The sequence below is a fragment of the Maniola jurtina genome, chromosome 2, assembly GCF_905333055.1.
Source record: "Maniola jurtina chromosome 2, ilManJurt1.1, whole genome shotgun sequence".
NCBI lineage: Eukaryota > Metazoa > Arthropoda > Insecta > Lepidoptera > Nymphalidae > Maniola > Maniola jurtina.
In genome coordinates, this window is record NC_060030.1 from 16,535,541 (window position 1) to 16,563,486 (window position 27,946).

Genomic DNA, 27,946 nt, shown 5'->3' on the forward strand with positions numbered 1-27,946 from the left:
GCCTGGGAGTTCTCCATAATGTACTCAAAGGTGTAGTCTACCAATCCGCACTGGACTTGCGTGGCAGTATGGCCTAAAGTCTAAACCCTTCTCGTTCTAAGAGGAGATCCGTTCTCAGTAGTGGGCCGGCAATGGATTGATCAAGATGAAAATTTTCCATTACTGAAACTCTTCTGGTTTGAACACATATAATTATTACGATATGCTTTGTCTAGAGAGACCAAAGTACCTACTCAAAAAATCTATAAAACTCAAAGTAGTCAAAAATGTGGTTGAAAAGTGGACACTGGACAGTTTGGCCTAGTCTATAATAAATTCTGAATTGCTCTTCTGGTCGTTTTGGATGTATATCTGAGGAATAAAATTCATAAGAAAATCCATCAAAATAAACAGGTTAGGTTCTACTTTCTATGGAACCCAAGAAATAAGAGTGATTTCACACTTGTCAGTCTTTTTCAATTAATTAAATGCCCCGTTGTCCTTAAAACACAATCTCAGCAATTTCATTCGCCAAATATTAGCTTACGAAGGCCTACATTTAAATGGTGCTAAATCCATTTGTTTGTTCGACCCAGTTTTAAATTGAATTCTTGAATACGAAAAGTTTATATAGTCGCTACGTCGATCGATGTTGCTACATTGAGAGTATTTTTCGACTGTAAAGTTTTGCAATCGAGCAGAAGCTAAGGCACGTAATACGAATGGTGCCTAGGTTGAGAAATGTCTTGCTATCTTTGCTCTTTTCATTAGGTATACCTAAGTTACTATCACTTCAACGATTTGTCTTCTTTACACGACTACTCAAAAAAAGAAGTGTTCAGGGTCCTTGTACCTATGTGAATTTCTATATCCCACCATCCCTCCTAAATACGGATAATGGAGTAGGTATCGTTAGAATTTCTTATTTCATCCTGAATGCCACTAGCTAAAATTTTTTTTTAAATAAAAATGAATATAGAGCTCAGTCGTGTTTTTAATTTGTTGTACCTAATTTTTTTTTTTTTTTTTGCTAGCGATTACCTTGACTTCCTTAGCGAAGCGCTACTTTCCGTGTTGAGCGCTATCTTCTATGTAGGAGGTCCAGGATTCGATTCCTGGTATATTTTTATAATTTGGTAATTTACTATATTTCTAAATTGAACCTGGTATGGTCTGGTACCACGCTACGGGCGAAGCCATGCCGCCAAGCAATTTAGCGTATCGATACGATGAAAAGTAGAAATCGATCACGGGGTAGGTAGGTACGAGTAATATTGTACTATCCAACACACCTAGGCTCTCCTTTCACCAAAGATTGCCTGTTGGAGATTGATCTAAGCAATAAGGCTGCCTTTGCATACAATTATTTTTAGTTTATAGTTTCTTGTTTTGTCTTGGCTTTTTCAGTCTTCTATTTATCTATCTATACCTAGGTTTAGGAGGGGATTATCGCGGATAATACGACGTTCAACGGATTACCACGGATTATACGTTCGTTTTGTTCGTTACGTTTTTTCGTTTTGTCGTCGTTCGTTTCGATTTCTCCAAACGAACATAGTTTGGCTCTCATTTGAATACTAATCAATCAAACTCAATGAAATGTAGATAAGTTCGAGGAACTATACCTACTAATATTTATATCTGTGGTTTCAGATTTCCGTTAAAATATTCAGTTCATAGTTCACGGTCTCGAGAATTTACATAAAATCTTAAAACCCGTGTAGCGGTAGGTAATATAATTTTCTATTTCCTTATACCAGCTAGTCCTTAGCTTGCACGATAATTGTTAGACGCTGTGTTCCGTGCAAACTACGAGATGACGTCATACAAATTGAATTCCACTAGCGAATACTGCAAATTGCAATATCATAACTTGACTGCATTAGAGGCAATGTTTTTGTAATTGAAAAGGAGGAGAAACGTTATAAAGTAGGTACTTAGGCATTTTTCTTGATTCAGAAAATAATTACTGAAAAGACGATAAAGGTTAATGTCTAGGGTCATCGTCATAAGAGGTCCCTTTGAGTTTAAACACTTGTGAAAGATCACGCTCATTAGCACTTTTTTAGGGTTCCGTACCTCAAAAGAAAAAAGAAACCATTATAGGATCACTCCGTTGTCTGTTTGTCTGTCTGTCTGCATGTGTGTCTATATGTCGCGTCTTGTAAAAGTTTAATTGAATAAAAATATTTTGAATTGAATTGAATTGTCAAGAAAACCTATATAGGGTGTTTCCCGTTGACCTAGAATCATGAAATTTGGCAGGTACCGAAGGTCTCTAAAAAATCTGAAAAGCGTAAATTTGTGATAACATCACAAAACAAAATTAAAATATGTTAACGAACAAATAAGTCAAAGTCAAAGTCAAAATCATTTATTCAAAGTAGGTAAAATTGTACTCCTTTTGATGAATAATTAAGTACATAGTATTTTCAATTTTCAAAATAAGATAACTATACCAAGTAGGGTATCATATAAAAAAGCTTAACCTGTACATTCTAAAACAGATTTTTATTTATTTTTATGCATGATAATTTTTGATTTATCGTGCAAATTGTCGAAAAAATACCCGACTGCGGAACCCTCGGTGCATGAGTCTGACTCGCACTTGGCTGGTTTTTTTTTTGTCTGGCCATATAAAACGAGGTAACGCAGCCACCGTTCTGGGCACCCGGTTTTGTTACAGTGGTTTGGATGACATTTTTGTTTTGTAATTTTTATATTTACTTAAGATTTCTTATTTTTACTTTACTTTTATTTTTATATTTACTATAGATATTAGTTTCTAGAATATGTCTGCAAAATTTCATGGACTTTGGTTGCTTAATATTCAAATGAAATTGGAACTACGATTATATGAAGCGAGTGACGGAGGGAGCCCTGTTAAGTATTATGTGCAATTATGACTGATTGGTCTAAGTAGGAGCGTGCTGGGCTAGAAGATGCCTATACATTCTTGCATCGAATACGCCTATTCACGCTTGCATTGCAGTTTGCAGTTGCTCAAGTTATAGGTACCTACGTAGAAGGAAACACGATACTGAATAGACGTTGTATGGAATCTGAAACATAATACAATTACCCCGGTAGATTCCCCGCGTCCTTAATTACCCCGCGATAATGGGGATTAAGTACCTACTACCTCTGGCATTTGCACACGCTACAAATAGCGTGAACTAATAAATGTAGCCTTATAATAGCCACATTTTCTATTAACACTTTGTAACAGATTAGTTAAAAGGCGGTGATAGCGTAGTGGTTAAGACATGGCCTTCTATTCAGGAGATCGGGGGTTCGATCCCGCGCATGAACCTCTAATTACTATTCCTAGTTAAGTTCGTTTTAAGCAATTAAATAGGTAAATACTACTTGCTTTTAAACGGTGAAGGAAAAGATCGTGAGGAAACCTGCATTCCTGAGAATTCTCTATTAAGTTCTCAAAGCTGTGAGAAGTCTGCCAATCCGCACTTGGCCAGCGTGGTGGATCTTCCCATTCTGAGAAGAGACCCCTGTGCAGCAGTGGGGAATGGTAAACATACAAAAAACTTCAAAAATATGTTAAACTGCACCCATAGTCGGGTAAATAGTACCACAGAAAATATTACATATTGATAGCATCAACTCAGCAAAGCAAATTACATCCCAAGTAGGTACTTACTTATAGGTACTACATAGTGGTGTTAGTAAATAGAACATCTGCGTATTATACGCTCGGGCTACGGCGAGAAAATAAAAATACTGTAGGATTGGGAATTGGCGCACGCTGCAGGCACCGTGACGCCCGTAGCCGCGTCGCGGATGTAAACGAATTACTAGAAAAACTAATGCTTCAACTCCTCCCGCTGATGTCGGTCGCGTACCTAACTACCTAGCTTACTAGCTGATTATTATGTACATAGAGCATAGGTACTATGCCGACAGGCGACAATGCTGAGACACCGTCGGTGGTAGTACACTGGGTGCTACGAGCTACTGACACAAAATATTGACTTGGCGTTTGTAATGTCGAGAAAATTAATCTTTAAAAAAAGCTGGTCTAGTACGAGTTGGACTCGCATAAATATTTTAATATTTAATGTGCAACACAGCAAGTTAATGACATCAGGCGCCATATCATGTGATTTTTATCAATTAATTTTTTCGTGAACATATTTTAATTATTTTTTTTTTGATGTAACCACAAATTCACGGTTTTTGGATTTATCCTTTACTTGTGCTATAAGACCTACATACCTCCAAATTTCATGATTCTAGGTCAACGGGAAGTACCCTTTAAATTTTCTTGACAGACAAGACAGACGAACAGACGGACAGACGGATAGACAGACAGACAGACAGGCAACAAAGTGATCCTGTAAGGGTTCCGTTTTTTCTTTTGAGGTACGGAACCCTAAAAAGACAAAAAGATAAGTAAAAAATGTTTCGTACCTACGAATCATTTCTCATTCTTATACTCTTATACTGTTCATTCTTTAAATACTTGTATTTTCTGCTCTACTCATCAATTTTAATTTGAGAGGTACCTACCTAACGTGTTTTGTATACAAAATATCCAACCCAGATAGCTTAGTCAGCTCTTTCAAGCTCTGAAAGGAAGCTAAACTATCTCCAAAGCTTGATAGTTAACCCATCCAGTTACGGACCTGGACCTCGGTCTAGTCTACTTACTATGCAAGACGCGCAATCGACTGATATTTAGTACACTTTATATGTATACTGAGCCTATCATTGATACGCTATCGTCACCAATCCACGCAACGTTTAGTAAATATCAAAACTCAATTTATTTTTCACCTCTAGGTATAAAGCTCTAACTATTTACAATATAATTGCCAATTTGGTTTTCCAATTTCACAAACAAACTAAGCAAACAACTTCACAAAAATATGTAGCTTCGTAAATCTTAGGTTAAATTTCAATAAGAATGAGACAGATTTATGCCAGCGGTATAGCGCTGTCCCGTTTTAACTGTGTCTTAAGTCTGAGCAAAGTAAAAGTGCGCTCTGTAGATCTCAGCCTTAATGTCTCTTCTAGGCAATGGTATATTTAGGTAGTTGTAGTAGTATAAAGTATAAAGTATTGATAGAAGGAGTATTCCCATCTGTAGCGAATGACGTACAACTGTGAATGTAAACCGGAACAGTACATAAATCTAGCTTTTATTGTGGTTTTGTCAGGGTTCTGTACTCAACAAGAAACCCTGACAAAACCTTCGTTCCTGGGTCACTGGGAAGTACTCTATAGGTTTCCTTCACAGACACGACGGACGAACGGACGGATAGACAGACAGACAGACAAAAAAGTGATCATATCGGGGTTCCGTTATTCCTTATGACGTACGGAACCCTAAAAAATAATAAAGTGTCATTTCCCGTCATTTTCCAGTGAGGTGCTCTCCGAGGTGTACCGCTACCGTGCAGAAATGAGAGCCTGTGGAGAGCAACCGGAGGCAGAGGAGATCCGCTCAAGAAGAGCTCTGGCTGATGCAGCGCTGATCCGTAGATGGGAGGAGGATCTGGAGACGCCTGTCGCCGGTATTTGGTCAGTTGAAGCGATCCGGCCACACCTGGAGCGTTGGCTCAAGAGAAAGCACGGAGTACTGACGTACCGATTGGTGCAGGTACTTACAGGGCATGGCTGCTTTGGCAAGTACCTGCATCAGATCGCGAGACGGGAGGAGACTCCAGCTTGCCAGGAGTGTGGTGCGCCAGAAGATACGGCATATCACACTCTGGTGGAATGCGCGGCATGGGGGCCTCAGCGCCACATCGTGTCGTCTAGGCTTGGAGGAAACTTCTCGCTGTCGAGCATAATAGACGGCATGATTGGCAGTAAGACGAGCTGGAGTGGGATGGCCTCCTTCTGTGAAACTGTCATAACACTGAAGGAGGCCGCGGAGCGGGTGCGAGAGCTGTCCGCTGACGCTCACCCACGCCGCAGAAGAAGACAGGGGAGAAGAAGGAGACATTACGCTCATCTTCTCCCTCACTAAAAACTGTGCCGGTTTAACGCTGAGACGTCTCAGTCGCATACGACACCCGGGATCCTAAGACGCCTCTAACCTGACGTGGACGGCACCGCTGGGTTTTTTAGTGGGTATGCTATATGAATGCAGCATCAAATGCATTGCCAGTGAGCCCCACATACCCGCTTTTGAGCGGCATGCGTAATTGCATTTTTACCAGCGGAAAAAAAAGGAGTGGGCACGACAATAGTGCAACGGGTGGGGTTTGAACCGCCGACCTCCCAGAATTCAGGCCGCTCCTCAACCGTTGAGCTATCGAGGCCCTATTTGTTTATTGCTAAAGTCAAGTGTTAAAATCAGAGTTTCCACAGGATTTTACCCTAAATCCACGTGGGCGAAGATCACTGATCCCTGGCAATATCAAAATGACAACCCACAACACAAACTCAATCATGGTTGCTATTGCACTAAACCACTATTGGCTTTACTGAAACAATCAATCTATACCTCAACCACCCGCACCTTTCTTTGAGCGGGCTTTACGTAGGCTTACGAACTACTTACGCGCAACTTTGTTCACATTAAATTTTTCATTAGGCTCAGGCCACATTAAGTCAATGTCCAAATGAATGAACCGATTTTAATTTAGTTTTTTTTTGTTTGAAAGGTGACTTGATCGAGAATGTTCTTAGTTATAAACGAAAAAAAAGGTTCAGCCGTTTGAAAGTTATCAGCTCTTTTCTATTTTTCTTATTTTTTTTTCTTATTTTTTATTTAGAGGTTTTTGTGTCGGGGGTTTTTAAAATTTTGAGTTATATATACGTTGCTAAATAACAATATATGCAGAAATACACACTCTGTGAAAATTCAATAAATACTTATCTCTTTACCAATAACGGTTCATGACATACAGACAGACGGATAGGGTCCCGTTGGCCCCTTTCGGATACGCAACCCTCAGGGAACCCTGAAAACCAGCCTAAGGCAACATTGTGATGTGATTAGTAGATTGTATCCCATAAACAAATTAAATTATCGTAACACAATACGGGGTTTATACTTTATACCACTCAATCAAAAATACAGTGGAAATATATGAAAAGTTCAGTTTTCCCGCCAGAGGGCACAACGTGGGAAAGAGTTCGCGACTTCGGTCGCACGGGGGAGGTCTGGCACGTGCCCGCGAATTTAATATGACTGACTGACTCCCTTACGATACACCCTCACTCTACCGCCATGTTAAATTACACCTTATCACAGTGCATTAAGGTAGAAATTAGTTTGACGGTTGCGGGAGGATTCATTTCAGTGATTACATTAAACAAAAATGCGCTTAAATGCTGTTTAACGTAAGGTTGATATTACAATGTTTTTGAAGTATTTTTTATTTTATTTAATGATTGAAACGCTCTACAACTTTAAGCTTTGTGCCATAGTAATAAGGTTTGGTTTACGTTGTTTTTGATTGGAATAAGTTTTATTGAGTGTGTACATTGACGTAATTACAGATTTATGGAAAGCGTGCGCTATGCAGGCGCACGACTATATTATTAAGTTTAATTTTTTTGTACTTTATTTGTATAATTTGTTTTATCGGTTTTTGAAGTATTTTTTAACCCCCGACCCAAAAGAGGGGTGTTATAAGTTTCACGTGTGTATCCGTGTATCTGTGAATCTGTGTTTCTGTGTAATTGTGTGTGGCATCGTAGCGCCTAAACAAATGAACGGATTTTAATTTAGTTTTTTTTTTGTTTGAAAGGTGGTTTGATCGAGAGTTTTCTTAGCTATAATCCAAAAAAACGGGTCAGTCGTTTGAAAGCTCTTTTCTTGTAATCTTCACTTGTCGGGGGTGTTATAAATATTTAATTAACACTTGTTTACAAATCATGCAGGGTTGGCCTATCAAGTTAGTCTGGTACAGGTACAAGTAGGTAGCTAGGTACCTACTTACTTATAAAAAAAATAAAAAACACGACTGCTCTGCCATCTACCTACTTATTGAATTTTTTTCTTATATTAGTCAGTGTCACTTGGGATGATGTAAGGATTCTAACGATACGCCATACCTAAATACAAATCTAATTTAGAAGTTTTGGTGGAATAAAGAAATTCACATATTTTTTGGGCAGCACCTGCCTAATAAAATAAATAAGACATTCATTTTTATTTTCCTAACGAGTACCACAACGGATTAGACTAGAGTAGCTGAGCACCGGCTGAGCCGAGCTGAGCAATTATACATTTTGCTCATTACTCAGGAACGTAATGCTACGGTCGTGTGTCGCTCGCGTGCCGAGCACGTGCTCACGGAGTAAGGCGAGAATGGAATATGGATTATGTTTTTTATTATTCTTATTTTTTTATTGTTTAATGTTCTCACTATGCGTTTTTATTTTGTTTGTATTTGTGTTGAAGCTTGTAGATATTGTGTTGGCTGTAATTGTGGTAAGCTTAAAAGGTTTCAAAAAGCTTTTGGGATGTTTAAAATACAATATTAAAATATTATTAAGTACTTACACTTCGTATTATAAAAAAGTTTTTGTGTTTCTTATTTTTGGACAGTAAAAAAATTTATATAAGTATGTAAAAATGATTTAATTATGGCACTAGCGAATACCCTGCGTGTGCTACTACGCTAAAAAGAATGTGCCTAATGCATTGTTTTAGTAGTCTAAAACCATCTTCGCATTATTGCCTTTCTAATGAAATTGGTTTGGGGCACATCGGTTGGATCATTAGATGGTTTCAAAATCTATAACGGACGTAGTATAGAAACTAGGAAGAAACATTTTTTGTGTTTTATTTATTAGGACCATTAATATCCACCAACCATAAATAAAATAAAATATAAAGTTAAATATCTATCCTAACCTATCTACTGTGATAGTTCCTAAATTCGATTCCCGTATTTGGTTATTCGCATTACTTATGTCTGGTTACTAACTTTTCATCTAATAAAAACCCCAAAAATACTGTTCTTTAACTGTCCAAAGAAAAATCTTCTGAAAAACCAATAAGAAGGTAAATGTTTTGAAAATGAAAAAGCGAGGTCCCACCGAGATTTGAACTCGGATCGCTGGATTCAGAGTCCAGAGTGCTAACCGTTACACCATGGGACCGGATACCTGTCCATGTGAAATTGCTCTTGGTTTTCTTTCAATTTTTAGGGTTCCGTACAAAACAAAAATTAGATCCATTTGTGGTACAGCTACCTACGTTTTATCCGGGAAAATCTAAATCCCCGCGGGATTTTCAAAAGCCTAAATTCACGCGAACAAAGTCGCGGGCACGAGCTAGTAGATACCTAATTTTTTTTTTTTAAAGAATATTAGCCATTTTTAATCATGACTAACATTCCCCTTTCCCCTCCAACTTAGCGTTAAAGTGGGTACGACAATTGTGCAACGGGTTGGGTTTGAACCGCCGCCCTTTCGGTTTTCAGTCCGCTCCTATAACCGTTGAGCTATTGAGGCAAAAAATTGAAATGAAACAGCTTTATTGTAATGCAATACCTACACTTGCCATGTTTTCTCTATCCATGCGGCAGGGATGGTTACTCGTGGTCAGTATAATTCAATCAAATTATCTTCCACCTATAAAGTTAGTGGAATGTGTATCTTATGGCATTGTGATAAGAGTTATTGATGTCGTACAAAGGAACACAGGACCCCTGTGAGTTAATCGTTGTGCAATAAAACGGTATGGTCAAGCAGGAGAGCTTTGACACGATCTATTTTGTTACAATTATTTGGGTGTAGCACGATTTGTTATTTTGATACTTTAATTACTGTATTACTAGTATTATTTCTTTTACTATAATATTATTTAAAAAGTTCCTAAGTTTGTTTTAAGAAGTAATCTCTGAAACTACTGAAAAGATTTTGAAAATTCTTACATCAATAGAAAGCTACGTTATACATAATTTTTTTCCGAAAAGTTAGGGGATCCCTTCGATAATTATTGTGATAAGCCGTGTGAAGACGGGGCGGGTCACTAGTTGTATTATAAAAACATAGTACCTCGTTCTACATACTGATGTTGTCTGACCTCAAGCTCGAGTTACGGCTAACTGACATTTTTCACCTTGCGTGTCTACCACGTAATCGTTGTTTTTATCAGGAGGCAAAGGTCATAAACACATACATCCTTTTTATATGTGACGCTAAAGATTAAACCGTCCAAATACGACGTTTTGATTACCGACTGACTCTAAGCACACTGACCAAAATTCCTTTTATTAGACAATTCCTTTACAAAATCATGACAGATATAAATAAATCACGAAATTCGTTAAGCAATTACTTAGGTATAATTGTTTCGTAAAACGCTTTTGGTTCCGCAAATTATTATGATGTTCGCTAAGTAGGTATAAAATGAGATTTATCTTTTCTGACTGGGATATATCGATTTATTACAATTTTAAGTGTATGTTTTGTTAAAATTGTACCCCGTTTCATGTTTTGAATTGGTCCATAAATTGATATTGCTTATGTATCAAACTAGGTCGTTCCACGTATAATTTCGGTTTTTCTTTACATACTTACAGTATAGGGAGATATTATCCCAATATAAATATACGAGGAATATAATAAACTCAATAAAGATATCGCATTCAAAATGTTTGTGGACATAACTCAGATGACCAATGGGGCGGACGGCCGGAGCGACGCAAATGTTATAAACTAACTATACCTATTCTATTACAAAAAAAAAAAGAATACTTAAATCAATTAAAAACTTCTGTTAATTTTTCAGCTTCATAATGAAATTCCATAGTTCAGTAATTCTTAAAACAGAAACCGTAACTTTATTGAAACTTCCGATTTGTCTTTGATTTCCAAACAAACACCCATTTTAGGGTTTCGAATCTGTGATTCAACTTTCTACCTAAGTACTTATCGCAGTTTATGAGATACAACCCGCCGACAGACTAACGGATGGACGGATAGCTGAGGCTTTGGAGTCCCGTTGGCACCCTTCGGGTACAGAACCCTAAAAAGATTTAAAAAAACATTAGGTAGGTACCACTTAATATTTCAGTAGTCCAAGTTTATGAAACTTTACAATAAATATAATTTAATACAGGCAGTGATAGAAAAGAAAACTAATCAAATATAATAATAGAATTTCCAATAGCACTTTACACTAGCACATGGCGTTAACTCTTCCTGATTAGCTGTCGAATTGTATGATCGATTGTAACAAATCGCCATCGCCACAATCGAATCATCGCCCGAATCGAATCACTCAATCAAATATTTTAAATTCGTTTTGATTGGGACTCTATATATTTTGTGATTAGTTCGCAAAACTAATTTGATCGTGATGCAAGTGCCAAAGTGTATCTCAATCATCACCAATACTGAGTAAGAGTCTCCTCTCAGATTGAGATGGGTTTAGTCTGCGGTCCACCACGCTGGCTTAGTGCGGATTGGCATGCTTAAGTTCACATACGTTTGGGAACATTATGGAGCTCTCAGGCATGAAGGTTATTTAATTCCTTAAACGTATAACTCCGAAAAGTCAGAGGTGAGTGCCCGGGATGGAACCACCGCCCTCCGGACCTCCCGAATAGCTAATTGGAAGCCTCAATAGCTCAGCAACAGAGCTCAGGAGCCGACGGAAATCCGAAACTTTGCCGGTTCACACCCTACCTTTGTATTATTGTTGTACTTAGCTACTCTTTTTTGACGTGACAACGTATTATAATTCGATAGAGCCGGCTGCACGCAGGAAAAAACATGACTCATGCGGCGTTACCTCGCTCTGAGGCGTTCCATGTAAGGCTTGAAGTGCAAGCGAGAGCGCGGAACGAGCGACAAAGAAGCACAATCGGCCTTTGTTGTCACGTTCAACTGTCGTCAGTAAACCGACTTTACAGACAACCAATTTTTTTTTTCGTGAGTAAAATCCGTCATGGATACCACCGACCACGGGGGAGCGTCAGTGGCGTGCAGCTCATGGAGGCATAAAAACGCTGCTTACCTAAGAAAGAGTTATCCTAGTTGAAATAGCCTAATTCTCATTATCTTTGATGACTTGCCAGTAAGTAGATACCTACTTAAGTTAGCTTACCCTGGCCTTAAAGCCTGTGCACGCCACTGGGAAGCACAGTGACCTACTTCTAGCCCAAGCTTTACGCTTAGTTGGAGGGGAAATTGGAATATTAGTCATGATGGCTAATGGCTACTATATACTTATTAAAAAAAGAATGGGAAGCGGATGTCATAATCTTAACTAGGCTAAACTTAGGTACCTAGGTAGGTAAAATATTAGCTTATTAGGTATGGACTATGACTCTGGGTATCGTCTGGAACGAGGTCAAAGTATTTCTAGCCAGTAAAATAGGGGCGTACCATTAATTAGGCCCCATTCATTCCCGCCGCCTCAATCGAGTTAGCCGATTGCGATTCGATTAATTCAATTACAAATTAAATTTACGACTTGTTGCCGCTTGTAAATTTACATCGATTCCAATACAATCAGTGGCGGATTGACGATTTATTGTTTGTTACACATGTGATACTTTATGGCTACAGTTTTATGATTATGCACTTTTCATATGAATTAAAATGAGAAATGCGTCCTATCACACTTAATATTATAAAGGCGAAAGTTCGTATATGTATGTGTGTATATTTGTTATTTTTGTACGCAAAAACTCCTAGACGAATTTGGCTGTAATTGGTAATGGAGATAGCTTGTAACCTGACTTAACACATAGGCTACTTTTATATCCCGGAAAATCAAAGAGTTCCCTCGAGAATAAAAACTTAAGTATATCCACGCGGACGAGGTCGTGGTTATAATCTAGTACCTATACTATAATCCCTACGCTGGATAAAAAATTGTTTTGCGATCTGTTTATGCGGTGATAGTCTAGTTAACGTCCCTAGTGGGATGTTGGGGGTTCGACCCCGGGCACGCAAATCTATCTTTTCGGAGTATATGCGTTTACAATTAAATATCACTTGCTCGAAGGAAAACATCCTGAAGAAACCACTATGAGAGTTCTCTATAGTGTTTTAAAGATGTGTGAATTCTGCCAATCTACACTTGGCAAGCATGGTGGACTATGGATTTTCAATCTGAAAGGAGACCCGTGCTCAGTAGTGAGCTGGCGATCGATTAATGTTGATGATGTACCTTTAAGTAAAAGCTTTCAAACTGCGAAAGTGCATCCTAATCGAATTGGTTCTCTACCTACCTTATATTATACATAGTATATACATTATACCCTAAGTAAAAGTCAGTTCAAACGAATCTTAATTAAGCTAATATATAAGCGGTTATTCATCTTTACTAAACTCCCTAAACAGATTAACCCAAAGAGCAAACCCTTCATTAAGGATTCATTAATTATTAAGACCGACAAAATGAAAACTGTCGTGAACAGCGCTGAATGCAAATCGTTGAAATCCTTGATTGTTGACAGGCGTGAAGAACATTTTGGATACATACATTTGAATACGTTTAAATTGGAACAAACGTTTTATTTTATTCAATTCACAAATGTATGAAATGTTTTTAATTGCGGTGCCTTCTGATTCTGTGACGGACAGCTGTGACGAATCAAATTAAGTAACTAATATATTTTTACAGTAATAAGTACGCATAATAAGTCTTATTTGTAAAAAATAATTTTGAATTAAAAATTATTTTAGTATGTAGGATAGTACGACGCTTTAGCTGTTTTGCTCATTTAACATTTTCATTCAATAATCAAGACATGTGAAAGCTTTATTTGAAATTTTCAACCCGCCAAGGCGTTTTCGTTTAACAATTTTAGAGACTGCTAGCGCCATCTAGTATCTGATAGTGAAAATTTGCTTTCACTTTTTATTTTATGGGAAGATTAATAATTCATCTTCTATATAATCATCTAAATTAAAGCTATTTATATATATTGTACCTATATACTTATTAACTAATTAATAATTTTAGTTTCAAATGATATAAAAAAGGAAAACTCTTACTTCGTTGATCTTTTTGAACGAAAATATAAACGTCAAAAGTACAATGACAATTGACATTGACGTTTTCTAGACGTTTTGGCAGCCATCATTATTGTTTATTGTTTAATCTTGGCCTTGTGACTGTGAGCGCGTAAATACGATACGGGATTTCTATCGATTTTGTTGCGAAAAATATTTAAAGTTTTGCATGACCGATGAATGGAAGCCAGTGCCTAGAAAAGGAATCCAAGTGCGGTAACGGGAGCGCCTTGATGTCCAAGCAGTCGAAAACCATGCCCATGTTGGAGTTAAAAGTTTACATACGCGTAGTGGCTGCCGTGTTTGCGGTAAGAATTTATTCCTCTAATTAAGTACTTTCATTGCATAATCAAGTAATTTAGAATAAAAACTTCGAATCTCACTTTATCTATCGCATGTGTACTTTGTACAATACAAATCCGATGTGTGTGTGTTAGAAAATGTTTCAAAAATACTTTGGAAAAATAAATTGTTTTTAATTAAATTATTTGAAATTGAAATAATAGTTGGGACGATATATGTAGCAAACGAAAAAGAATATTGAAAATCACAATAAACGAGTTAGTTTGTCATTAATAGATAGCTCAAGCAAATATTTATTTTAATAATTAATCATCAGAATATTATTTAGGCAAACAAGCTACTTACATCTTCATATGAATTTATTTTTAGATCCCTGTAATCATTTATTACGAACGAAGACTGTACACCTGGTGTTGGGATGTTAAATTATGCGATAGAATGTGTATTTTTAGGAGGAAGCAATTTTACATGTCACCACACTTGGCTTAAAATGTATGATACCACAATGACTTGCCAACGGGTCACACATTGGAACTCTCTGATAAAACTTTAATGCCAATGAAAGTTTTGATTGGAAAACCATAATTTATAGAATGTTTTGAGAATTATGAATATCCATACTAATATATTATAAATAAAAAAGTGTGTTTGTCTGTCTGCTGCCTATTCATGACCTATCTTCTGGAAACTAGGCTACTTTTTATCATGGAAAATTAGAGTTCCCACAGGATTTTTACTAACCTTAATCTACACGTCTATGTAGGAGAAAGACATATTAATAAGTATTTCTTAGAGCTAGAACAACTAGCCTAACATATTTATTTTTGTAAAACCTGTGCCATGAATTTTATCTGTTATCTGATATCTCTTACTATAAATTACAGGTATCATCAGCAACAGCATTTGCCATGGCGCTGCTGCGAGTCCTCCATCCTGATTTGTTTTACTTAGAGACTCTAGATGGTAGTGATGTAGGTAAGTTCAAGTTCCTGTGTAATTAGATAGAAGCTAAAAAACCCAATGAAAGTCGAAATCGCTCAACACATTGTACAGGGTTCCGTTCCTCGAAAAATACAGTAATAAACAGGTTTTTGATTTATATGTGAATGTAAAACTTCACATACCTTTTAGAACATTATAGAGAACTCATCCAGCTTTCCTCACGAGTACTATGCTATGATCACTTCATATATTATGAAGATATAGTATAAGTAATTTTATTATTTTTCATCCACTTTATTGTGCTGCAGTTATTGATAACCTCTGAATATTATTGTCTCAACTCCTTCACATTAAGAGGTCACATAACTTCAGTTCCTTGTTTTACTTGAGTTACCATAAGTAGCTGGGTGCTTATGTGGTAAAAATATAATAATACCAAATGTAGGTATTTTAGAATTAGGAACTGCATATGATAGTTTAAATGCTAAGAATATCATGTTTATTCTAGGCATCCACTACTTCATATCTGGTCTCATGATATTCACGAGCGCGGTTGGATTCCTCAACAGCTGCGTAGTGATGAACCGCAGCGCCAGCAAGAACACCGGACGTAACATCACAACGTGGCTACTGCTGGACTCGCTGTTTGAGACCACTCGAGTGGTGTACGTGTTCATGTGCGAGATCGTCATCAAGGGCAGAGGGCCGCTACACGTGTACGAGCTGCTCATCAGTATCGCACAGTATCGTGAGTATATTGCAGTAGTCTATAATATGTCGTGAGTATATATCAGTAGTCTGCAACACATCGTGAGGTAGGTTGCAATATATCATAAGTAGTTGCAATATATTTTGTGTATATTGCAGTAGATTGCAATATATCGTGAGTAGTTGCAATATATTCTGTGTATATTGCAGTAGATTGCAATATATCGTGAGTAGTTGCAATATATCGTGTGTTTATTGCAGTAGATTGCAATATATCGTGTGTATATTACAGTAGATTGCAATCTGCGGTTATGTCTGGTGAGACATAACCCCTCCCGCCTTTGCTCAGCGAAAATATCCTAACTTGTAATAAGACTGCAAGTGGATTACTTAGGTTATATTATGTAAAGTTTGATAGTATAAATTTTTTAATTCCAAAAAATCATTTTCTTGTTCCAGTGTTGGACAGCTTCCTGTATTGCCAGATGATACTCAGACACTAGTATTTACTGTTGTTTTTATTACTATAATATCTAGACTGTTATTATGTATGTTTGTATGAAGTCTTGTGTTACATACAAAGTGAGATTTATTATGATAGCGGACATTCCAAATATTAGGGTTGTAACAAAACATACTTATAAATATTTAAAATTATTCCAAAAAATATTTTTAAATTTCGCTAATTTGACATTAGAAAACGAAATTCGATTTCAAGATCCTCATACGAACTCGATATCGAATATCGTTGAAAATAATTACTACCATAAGTTTAGAGGTGTGGATATATATACTAAAATATTTTTTACTAACTTTATTATATAATTGTTATAGTTTGACTGTTTATGGGTTTATGCGTGCATTTATGCAAAAAAAAATGTTTGCCATCAGAATCAGTACCATTAACTGATTCTGATGGCAGATAAATTTTAGAGTACTCACTCTTTTTCTTACCAATGTAATAAGAAAAGGACACACAAACTTAATTTAATTTAAAACTTTTAAACCTCGTAACTTTAGATGCCAGTCTTCAGCATAGTGTTTTTTGTAGAGTAGCTATCTTCAATTTAAAATAACTTTTTCGTCCTTTTTAAGAAACATTGAAAAGAAAAAGATCCACATCCTCTAAATTTCGTTTAGAGAAAGTCATCAGAATGGACGCCATTGTATGTTTGTAGTCATTCCTATAATTTAGCTTTAATCTCGAATATACTCGTAGTTACAACCCTAACTAACACTAGTTCTTTAGGTCACAAAAATTATGATTATGATCTCTAACAAGTATTAATTTTAAAGAAAAGTGAGAAATTATTAGAGTTTAACTGACTAAGTAACAATATTAAGACGTCTGTTAGACGATAGGTCCTGCATCAGTCAGTTTCTTCAATAATGATGAATTATTATTGATGGAGCAGAAAATTATCTGGATCTTATCTGGTGCTCATGAAAAAAGCATATACAATCGAAGATTATGTAAATAGTAAAAAAGCGTGGATTTGATTCGCTCTGCAATTACTTATGCACATGGTGTTAATACATACCTACTAACTGTAAATTATTTAAATTTTGAAAATAGCAACTGACAAGTTTGTTGCTGGGTTTTCTCGGTAGTGTAGGCATTCCGAATCAGTGCAGTGATAGATTCACTTGAAGATTCGAAAGCACTTGTAAGTTTATTGGAATAATCTTTATTGTATTTCATGCTAACATCAGTCCATCGCATTAGACTGTAGGCTATCCGTCAATTACAGCTGCAACTGTAGCAAAACAGAAAACTGACAGCAAAACCTATCGGCTAATGGACGCGTAAGGAATACCACAGCAAACCGTTTAGAGTTCTGGTTTCAGACAGTGAGGCTAATTCTGTTGTACAAGATCTCTATAGTCCGTACAAAATGAAAACTCACTCGCCATTTTAACCAGTCAATGGCTAACTTGTTATCAGATACAAAACAGATTAGGTACAGTACTCTCTTGAACTCTTAACTCTAGATCGTTACTGTAGGATTAGCCTAAAGATGTACCTATATTCTAGAATTTATTAGTATTTGATACGTAAACTATCATCACATTTATGTAGATTTAAGTTATTCCTTAGCTAAAAATTCCTCTGTGATCATTTTACGAATCTACAAAATATAAACTGTGTTTTCTTTTTATGGACTGTAAGTTTGAGATTATTCTTATAAGTATTGATTGTTTTAAGTTATTAAGTATCAATTAAGTTCCCAGGCAATTCACTCAATGAAAAATCAAAGGCTTTATACTCGTTGTAACTGGAAAAAATAAATCAGAAATGAAAACTGACCAAATGTGAGAAAGATTTTATAATCACACATAGTAATGTAAAACTAGTAGTAATGCAAATAGTTCCTATAGGAATGAAATAGACCGCTGATAATAATCTGAAGCAGTAAGTTTGAAATATCAATTTATTTTTGAGAAAAATCTAGTGACATCAGGGGGCACGGCAGTGCCCCCGCCAAGACGAGCCAAACGGCGGCCGGGGCGCTACGTACCTTTTTCTCGAAGTGTTTCGCCGTATTTTCGACCCGTCATAACTTCGGTCTGGATGACGCTAGAAAGCTGAAATTTTCAGTATAAGGTGTCCTCAGCAAATTTACCAAATATACCAAGTATCAAATATCTAGCTTTTATGGTTACAGATTTATTGATACCTAAAATACGCCGATTTCGTCCCTCACTGATGATCATCAAAACCTCTACTCAAAACCTCTAAGGTACTTCCCGAAGTCCTAGAAGACTGAAATTTGGTATGTAGACTAGAAATTGACTACAAACTACAGGAAAATTAAGAAATTGGAAATGCCCCCCCTCTACGCCTCTTATGGGTGAAGCAAATCTGCAAATTCTGTCGCTAGAATGCTGATATTTTCAGGATAAGATGTCCTTGGCAGATTTATTAAACGCATTGAGTATCAATTGTCTAGCTTTTATAGTTTCAGATTTATTGACAGTCAAAACTTCTAGTCTGTAATTCTAGGGTACTTCCCGAAGTCCTAGGAGACTGAAATTTGGTATGTACACTAGAAATTGCATACAAACTACAGGAAAATTAAGAAATTCAAAATTTTCCCCCTCCACTCCCACGTAGGGGGGAAGCAAATTATTTGTAAAGTCTATCGCTAGAATGCTGATATTTTCAGGATAATATATCCTTGACAGACTTATCAAACGTACCAAGTATCAATTGTCTACCTGTTATGGATTCAGATTTATTGCCATTCAAAACCCCTCTAGTCAAAAGTTCTAAAGTACTTCCCTAAGTCCTAGAAGACTCAAATTTGGTATGTAGGCTAGGGATTTCATTCAAACAACAGGAAAATAAACTTTTCCCAGTCTGTACATTTAAAAAATGTGTTTCCTGAAGTCCTAAAAGACTGAAATTTGATATATCTGCTTTAAAATTGAGTTGCAAGATTCCACCCAAACCAACATAGTTACATACATTGCAAGTGGAATAAAAGCTTTTAAAAAAAGAGGTAACGATAGAGACCGGGCCATGAAAATGATGTAGGTACCTACAAAAAATAGATCCAAAAAAAAAAAATCTAGGGCACCTGCCAAAAAGAAATGAAATCCCACCAAAAACATTTCATGTAAAATGTTGCCAAGACTCACAAGTTCATAATGCTTTCACTGTTAAAAAGTTATGAGATCTCTAGTAGAGCCAAGCCCCTAGCTGAGCTTAGAATTGCGCTGCCCATGGGACCTATCCCAAGTCCAAAGTATATAGCTCTTAAATGCTCTTGAGTATATCACATTTATAACAATAAAGAACAAATAACTCTACTTACAAGCTCTGATTTTACAAACCCAAAATCTTGGTTAAAAAAGTACGGCTTGGCCGTTTAATGTTCGTAAAACTATTACATGACATAACATATTATATTAAGGTCATAAGGAATAGTTTGTTCGACAATTACTAATTTGTATTATACTTCATGATTGTCGCACAAGCTATTCCGGGCTTAAATGTCATATCAGATAAAAGTACCACGAACATTAAACGGCCAAGCCGTCCTTTTTTAACCAAGATTTAGGGTTTGTAAAATCAGAGCTTGTAAGTAGAGTTATTTGTTCTTTATTGTTATAAATGTGATATACTCAAGAGCATTTAAGAGCTATATACTTTGGACTTGAGATAGGTCCCATGGGCAGCGCAATTCTAAGCTCAGCTAGGGGCTTGGCTCTACTAGAGATCTCATAACTTTTTAACAGTGAAAGCATTATGAACTTGTGAGTCTTGGCAACATTTTACATGAAATGTTTTTGGTGGGATGTAACTTTTCTGTTACATTTGTTTTTAGTATCTTTTTTTTTAGGTGCATGTAATTTTATTGCGCATCTTTAGACATTGCATTCTAAAGTTTATTAAGGTTTTTAACTTTTACTCCTTTCTTTTACATATGGATTTTTTAATTTATGCTTAAGTTTTTTTAATTATTTTATTAGAATAGTTTATCAAAGCTTGATTAAGTGAAATGTAGGTACTCCATTTCCTAGTATTGTATACGTATTTTTGTTTGAATATTTAGTCCATAAACTTTGATTCAAAATAACCAAAACGTAAATTCCCAAGTATCGTCCATTGTTGAACATCTCCAAAAAAAAAAAAAACCACTTTAGTCATGTCTATGACTAAACTATGTAATGACTTTAGTGATTTTTTTCAAGATGACTAGGTGTAAGATTGTGAGTATACCTGTAAGTTTTACACATGCGAGTAGCTTACGTGATTAATTTAGAACAAATTATTAACATTAGTAAAATCGTAAGTTAATCGCTAAGCAACTTGAGTGCTTACGTGAGTAAAACATACAGGTGTAATCTGTACCTACAATGTAATTTATACACCTACATGGTGTATAAATTGTACCTATTATAGTACGCGACAGGTCACGATGGCAATCGGGGTGGAGACGCCCCGCACTAACCCGGTGCGGGATAACGCGTGTGACGTGCGGGTGTGCGGGGCGTCTGCCCGCCTTATGACCCGATTGCCAGTTTGATAGTTTTGTATCATGATTTCATTGTTTTTTCAAAATATTTAGGATAAGTTATTGTTATAAATAAAAAAAGGAAATAAAAAGCGTGTTTTTTTTCATAATTTATCATTTTAATCTGTGAGTTGTCTGTCCAAAAATATAATTGCGTACAGCTATAACACTTCAACAGGCTACTGAGTTACAAAGTGCACTTCCTCTCACCTCCACTTATATACGAATCAACTCCCGCACACTTGCCGTAAGGCGGGTTCTTTTCTCACGCTGACCGTCAGCGCTGACTATTTCCACGGAAAGAAGTTAGTATACCACTCTCTCTGTTACGTAATCCCATACAAATGACAGAGCCAAAAATCTCAGTGGGCGTTAACCATTTTGAGTCACCAACCAATTACAAGCGAAACTGTTTTCAAATTGAATTTCGAATGTTCTCTGAAAACATTTTTGTGATTGGTTGTTGACTCAACATGGTTAACGCCCATTGACATTTTTGCTCTGTCATTTGTATGGGATTACGTAATAGAGAGAGCGCTGTACTGACTTCTTTCCGTGGACAGGGCATAGTCTGTATAAATACCATTAGTCTATGAAGCGTTCTAGATCACGCTGGATTGCCAACGCAGCCTATCAGCGTAAGAAGAAAACCAGCCTTGGAAAAACAAAAACTGGCAGAAATACTTATGTTGCAATTTCATTTTTATTACGAAACATTGTTGCATTTAAAAAAAAAAAATGAAGATTATTGAATTAAATAATAACAAAAAATCATAAATGTTTACAGTGTGCGGGGTACAAGATGCCCACACAATATAAATACGGACTGCCCAAAGCGCAGTTGATCAACAAACTGCCCAATCAACAAATCCCTACGTCCTTTTATCAACAATCTATAATTGCTTCTTTTAAGATCTTGCCTTACACAATATAACCTATTTTAGTTCACAGGATTTAGCTTAGAAATTGTACGCAAAATATTAAAAAAAAAATACTATAATTTGGCGTAAATAAAAGGCAGACCTTAATTCTTTGTAAATAAAATCGGTGTTGACCCCATTCGCCAAATTGAAAGAAACTTATAATATTTAAACAATCATACTTCATTGCACGTTGAATCACTGTTGAATCATTAATTCACTATCAACAATACTCTTTTCTCTTACCTAATCCGAACCGCTAGGATACGGAACACCCTTCCGGCATCAGTTTTCTCTTTCACCTATAATATGGGTACCTTCAAATCAAGAGTGAATAGGCAACTTCTAGGCAAGCGCGCTCCATCTTAGGCTGCATCATCGCTTGCTAGCAGGTCTGATTGCAGCCAAGCGCTAGTCTATATAATTAAAAAAAAAAATTAGATATCTGATGCATTTAAAAGCGCGTAATTTGGTAAACAATTAACAGTAAATTCCTTGTATTTGGCGGGCAGAGTAGCTAAATCCTGAACTTTGCGTAAGGTGGCTATAATTCACAAAACGTACCTAAGTAGCAAAACACTTGAAACTTTTTACAAATATTATTATCACTCCAAATGTTCCCATTCCATTCGTATTCTACAAACTGATAAGAATAATAATAAGGCTTGCACAGACGAGGGACTTTTAGGCCGCGGAGGCTAAAAATCCCCGAAGCTGCAAAAAAAGCTCTGGTGTTAAATGAGGGTAAAATGTATGTGTGAGGCTATGTGCGTTGACGCGCTTTGGAACAATGAGTCCTATTTTCTTCGAGAATTCCCCTGTACTTTTTTGTCCGGTCAGGTCTGTCCCTCGGCTATTCGGGAGATTTTTTGTACGGGATACTTTTGGCCCCTCGTTTGCGTTATTCGATGTAGTTGTAAACGATCTATTTTGATGGACAAAAAGCACCCCGAAGTCTGCCCCTCGTCTGTGCAGGCCATAATAGAGTAAAGAAATGCTAAATGCGCTTGAAGTAGTTTTACATTCATAATACATTTTGTTACCCTGTACAATTCATAGAAAAAAATGTTTATCCAATGCATATAGGCCAATAGAAATACAGGAATTATGAAAATGAGGTCATAAGCTTAAAAATTATAACAATATATCTGATATTTATGCAAACTGTACTTTTGCGCGAATATAAAGTAAAAAAGATCGTACCCAACGTCCCGTTTGATTATATAATCAAACTTTACGTACGTAATTTATCGATTTAAGCTACTTAGCAACATTGGTATTGTCAAAAGTTGTATGGTATTTGACCATAGTTGCTAAGCATCTAACTAATCGATAGATTGAATGTTGAAACTCCGAAAAATACATTGGGATACCGAAATATTACATTGGAAAGTGAGACGTTTTATAGAGTTTTTAGCGAATGGCACAAACTGACCAATCACAGGCTTCCCTCTAATCCATAAATAAACATTTCTAAATTTGTTACAATCTATTGCTCGAATGTACGAAAATACTATTTATTTTACACTTAATGGCACTTCTAAAAATTTGTAAGTTTAATATTAAAGGAGTATCATTAGCAAAATACACTCTATACAGGCGGGGATGGGACAAGGGCATAGCATCGCCAATACAGCCGGAGACATACTTAACACGCGAGTCATATAATACAACTGGTGTCACACTACAAACCCCAAAGCGAGCTACTTGGTATCGGTTTTAATAAGTTCCACTTACGTGGAACGGAGAAGAGGACAAATTAGCTTTTCAAGAGATAATTTTTCACGACGTTAGCCCTTGTCCAAAGACAAATTACTGTATATTTACGTCATATAAACTTTGTCAAACGTTTTTTACCTTTTATACAAATTCTAAATCTATAATCAGTAAAATATTATAGCACTTCATAAACCCTACTTGCAAAAAGTGAATATGAAATTGCATAAACTTTAGAAACACTTTGACTCACGAATTTCACAACCCACTACAAAAGTTTATATTTTTACACAGTTTAGCTAGCGTACAGTTCGGGAACGGCACGTGAACAGTTTAGGGAACGTTCTGTTCGGAAAAGAACGTGAGCAGACAATGTTTTAACGATTGTGAATGATTTTATACACATACGAACTACTACAGTAATTGTTTTATAGAAATAATATAGCTGAATCTGTTGTACACAATACAATGACAGGTCTAAAATATATTATATATTGCTATGCCTTTCATAAAGACCTTTACCGAAAAGGATAGTAATAGATTTAGTTGTTAACAGAATCAGCCACATTGTCACTTTAGCAGATAATTTTCTTCCTTTCACAACGAAAACTATACAACTAAATCTTAAACGATAGCAAAATAGTTTGATAGTCATAATACCTTTTGATACTAATAATGCAATATAATTACTAAACGATAAGTAGGCCAATCGAACACAGTGATAGCTTACATTAGTTTAGTTTAGACATTTGGTCCATTCTGAACTGTACGATTGCTATACTGCGGCTAAAGTCAATGTACAATTGAGTGAATATAATCTAATATAGATATCACTATAGTACAGCGAGTTGAAAACGTCTGAGATCCAAACACAAGGAACTAAAATTAAACGAAACGAAACGTTATTAGTTACTCATCAACAAATCAACTAAATCAAACATAATAATATTATTTTGTGAGTTAAATGTATCTTACTCTCAGAGCTTTTTCCTGATCCAAAAATAAAATAAAATTGACACATGGAACAAATATGACGAGTGCGTTCTCAAAACGTATGCATATTTTTTTACCAGGAAATAATTCTGACAGTAGGTACCAAACGAAATCAAATTAACTATAATATAATATACCATACTATCTACATTATATAATATTGTCATGTATTTATTACAATATACTACAAAATAAATCATTGTACATTCTTATTCCAAATCAAAATGAAGGAAATGCTGTAAAGTTAAATAATCCGCTAGAGGGCCTGTTGTATTTAATTATTAAAAAAAAAAAAATATGAATGAATATATATGGCAGTCTTCGAAAAGTGCGTGTTACCAGTTTCGAGGCACGGTCGCTAACTAAGAGCCTCATAAGAAAGCTCTGTCACTCAGCGGGCGATAGAGAAAACTATGCTTCGAGTCTCTCTACGCGATCAAATCAGAAATGAGAGCGTAGAAGAACCAGAGTAACCGACATAGCAGCGCACTTAGCTCGAAGAAAACGATAAGCGTTGGGTTGCTAAGGTTCTAGAATTGCGACCTCGAACTGGGAAGAGTAGTGTTGGGAGACCAACCATTGGGTGGACAGATAAACAAGTCTGCGGTATTCGATGGAGGGTGGACACGCAAGACCGTGGAAGTCTCTACAAGACACCTATGTCCAGCAGTGGACGACGAAAATAAGGCCACAGTGCTGTATTAGTACTGTACTAAAAGTTAAGCGTGATCTGCTCCTGAAAGGCTGGCAACGCATCGGCGGTTCCTCTGATGCTGCAAATGTTCATGGGCGGCGGTAATCACTTACCATCAGGTGACCCGCCTGCTCGTTTGCTCGCTATTTGTTATATAAAAAAGGGAAAAAGTTTTGTGCTGTGTGAGAGTAGTTACAAAATAAATTCAATCAGACAGTGCCCTCTAGCGGAACTGTACAGGCCGTTCAAACTACGCAGATATGTCTCAGCGAACTTACGTACGATTCAAAGTCTATGCTAAATTAAAATAACAACTTACAACTAAAACTAGACCCTTCTCTATGACATTCGTGAAATAAATCCGAAATGCATACATTTTGAGATCTCACTCGCCATTTTGGCTATAGAGCCAAACTATAGTGTCAACTGTCATGTCAAAAGTACGATTTTAGTCCTTATTAATTTAAAGATGAATTGGGTAAACCGTACTTTTACTTGACAGTTGATACCTTTTTTTTTTCTCTCTCGTCTGGCTTCACAAAGATTAGCCAATGTCAAGTTTGTAGTTATTTGTAACAAGTAAGTTAGTTAAACTATACAAGTATGGACCCCGTCTGTGCCGGGGCTCGCCGAGATACGCACGGCACTTTCCAGTCAGTTTTAACAAAAAAAAAAAACACTCCAAATCTAACACCAACACAGACGAAGTCCCAATTGATACCTATGTGTACCAGTTCTATAGTTAAAGTGTGAGTGAGATCTCAAAATGTATCACCATACATTAATAGTCATATCAAAATTGACACCTCTTCATATTATAAGAACTTTTTAACGTCACAGATTGTAGTTATACGTTACTTTCAAATGTAATACAGTCAAATCAAGAAACATTTCTTATTTCTTTTTTTCGCCATTTTTTATCCATTTTTTAATATTACAAAAACAGCTGCTTATTACAAAGAAGTTATCAAGTATGTACTTAGATATGTTTCACTATTTGGTTGAGAGAGAATTAGGGCCTAGAAAATATTGGAGGATCTGTATCCAGATTTAAACAAATTACTCACAATGCTCAAATACAATATTTGGCCATGTGTGGACGTTCCATTTGGCGACGAATTTTGACAAATTTCGACAAAACGAAAATTTACTCAGTTCTAGTTAGCTGTTAGATAGTCTATGGCAAAAATTGTGCCACACAGTTGATAGAAATCTATTAGTGCCGTTTCTTAATAACTAAGAAATAGACCTCATTTCTATTCTATTTATTTTATCTATAAACTTCATTTTGATCCGTTTATCGGTTATAACTATGTAGTTTGTTTTCTCAAAGCACATATTTAGCTATTTTTCTTATGAAAACAAATAATATTTGAAAACAAAGACTATTTGCCGTTTGTTAGCATTGTAAAATAACTTATTTTCAAGTAATTATTGCAAAAATATATTCGTATAATCGCTCACAAGTGCCATTGTAATTTTATAGGAACATGAATCCATATTCGATTTGGCACCTAAGTTTACAAGCTCCTAATTTAAAATTTCACAAAACTTACTACAGCTAAAAGGGCCTAGTAGTAAAGTCCAAAAAGTTCCGTTAGGCCGAGTTTATATATGCGAGTGTTTCATTTTTGGCAAAAAAATAGTAACTAATAGCATAGAGCGTCAAAAATAAATGCAAACTTCCAAATTTTGCTTTCGTAAATACGTGGTTGTTTGGAGTAAAATTCCAAAACCGTAAAATATGATTTGGTGCAAATTTTCGCAATGATTTTCCTGAACATGAAAAACAATGAAGACGTGAGGTCGATAGTTAGTTTTAAAACAGCAAATTTTCTGGCAGAGTCCAGATATGGAATTCCACAGCCTTAAATGTAGGACAGACTGTGTTTTGCAGAGTAGTGAAACTCACACAAGGATCTTCAAACCCTTGAATAAATCACTCGAGAGTGCATAAGATAGGTTCCGCAAACCCCTCGAAACTACAAGACATATTATGGCCAAATCTATTGTACAAAATTTCTAAACTAAAATAATGACTCTATATATATTGCTATCCCTTTCATAATGCTTCTTGCAGAAAAGGATAGTACTAGATTTAGTCAATTTAGTTTAAAGATTGTGTACAACAAAATTAGCACCACTGCTTCGGAATTACTCAGATCATACGAAGCGTGGCAGACTTTAACTTCCAACAACAGTCCAGAGCTTCAACTGTCTTCAGGCTTCCAGCCCTGTTAATGGCACACATACCAGGGTGTGAACGAGACAGATAATTGCTAACACCTGTATTGCACCGTACCGTGGCGCGAGTGAGACATCTGCAACTCATACGTATTGTGGCGCAAGCGAGACATCTATAGGTCACACGTATTGTGGCGCGAGCGAGACATCTGTATGTCACACGTGCCATGGCGCCGAGACATCTGTATGGCACACGTACGGTGTGAGCTAGACGGTAGTATTCACAGCGTGGCGGCTAGAAGTTCTGCTGTCGCTTGCGCTTGAGCGAGATGGCGTCGAGGATGGGGCGTCTCTTTCTCTCGTAGCGCTGGTGCAGGCGCTCGATCTCTGCTTCCATCTCCGCGTCCAGGCGCGCCATGCATGCCTCCAGCTCGCCCTCCGACAGGAACGACAGCTGTGGGTATGGTGCAAAGTCAGCCTTATATCGCAATACTGCGTACTTGGGGCGGATTTCTGAAGATCCTTTT

At 36.5% G+C, this 27,946-nt stretch overlaps 2 protein-coding genes and 1 non-coding gene across 8 annotated transcripts in view; 1 reads left to right on the forward strand and 2 right to left on the reverse strand.

The window, feature by feature from the left end:
- Positions 1-8,991: 8,991 nt before the first annotated feature.
- On the reverse strand, positions 8,992-9,063 carry Trnaq-cug. The gene has a single exon. It is a non-coding gene; the product is annotated as a tRNA-Gln (tRNA).
- A 4,935-nt stretch (positions 9,064-13,998) lies between these two features.
- LOC123875922 lies at positions 13,999-16,754 on the forward strand. The gene is made up of 4 exons (XM_045922024.1): positions 13,999-14,246; positions 15,126-15,216; positions 15,692-15,931; positions 16,351-16,754. Exons 1-4 carry the CDS (start codon positions 14,115-14,117, stop codon positions 16,392-16,394), a joined length of 507 nt encoding a protein of 168 aa, XP_045777980.1. The 5' UTR covers positions 13,999-14,114; the 3' UTR covers positions 16,395-16,754.
- Positions 16,755-21,351: 4,597 nt separating this feature from the next.
- The window catches only part of LOC123875863 (serine/threonine-protein kinase 3), a 36,346-nt gene continuing 29,751 nt past the window's right edge, over positions 21,352-27,946 (reverse strand). For 4 of the 6 annotated variants that reach the window (XM_045921954.1, XM_045921926.1, XM_045921942.1 and 1 more), the window contains one exon: positions 21,352-27,873. In XM_045921954.1, the coding sequence (XP_045777910.1) occupies positions 27,701-27,873 (173 nt within the window). In that variant the 3' untranslated portion in view covers positions 21,352-27,700. The remainder of the gene's footprint in view (positions 27,874-27,946) is intronic. The other 2 variants (XM_045921949.1, XM_045921934.1) reach the window with 1 other exon arrangement.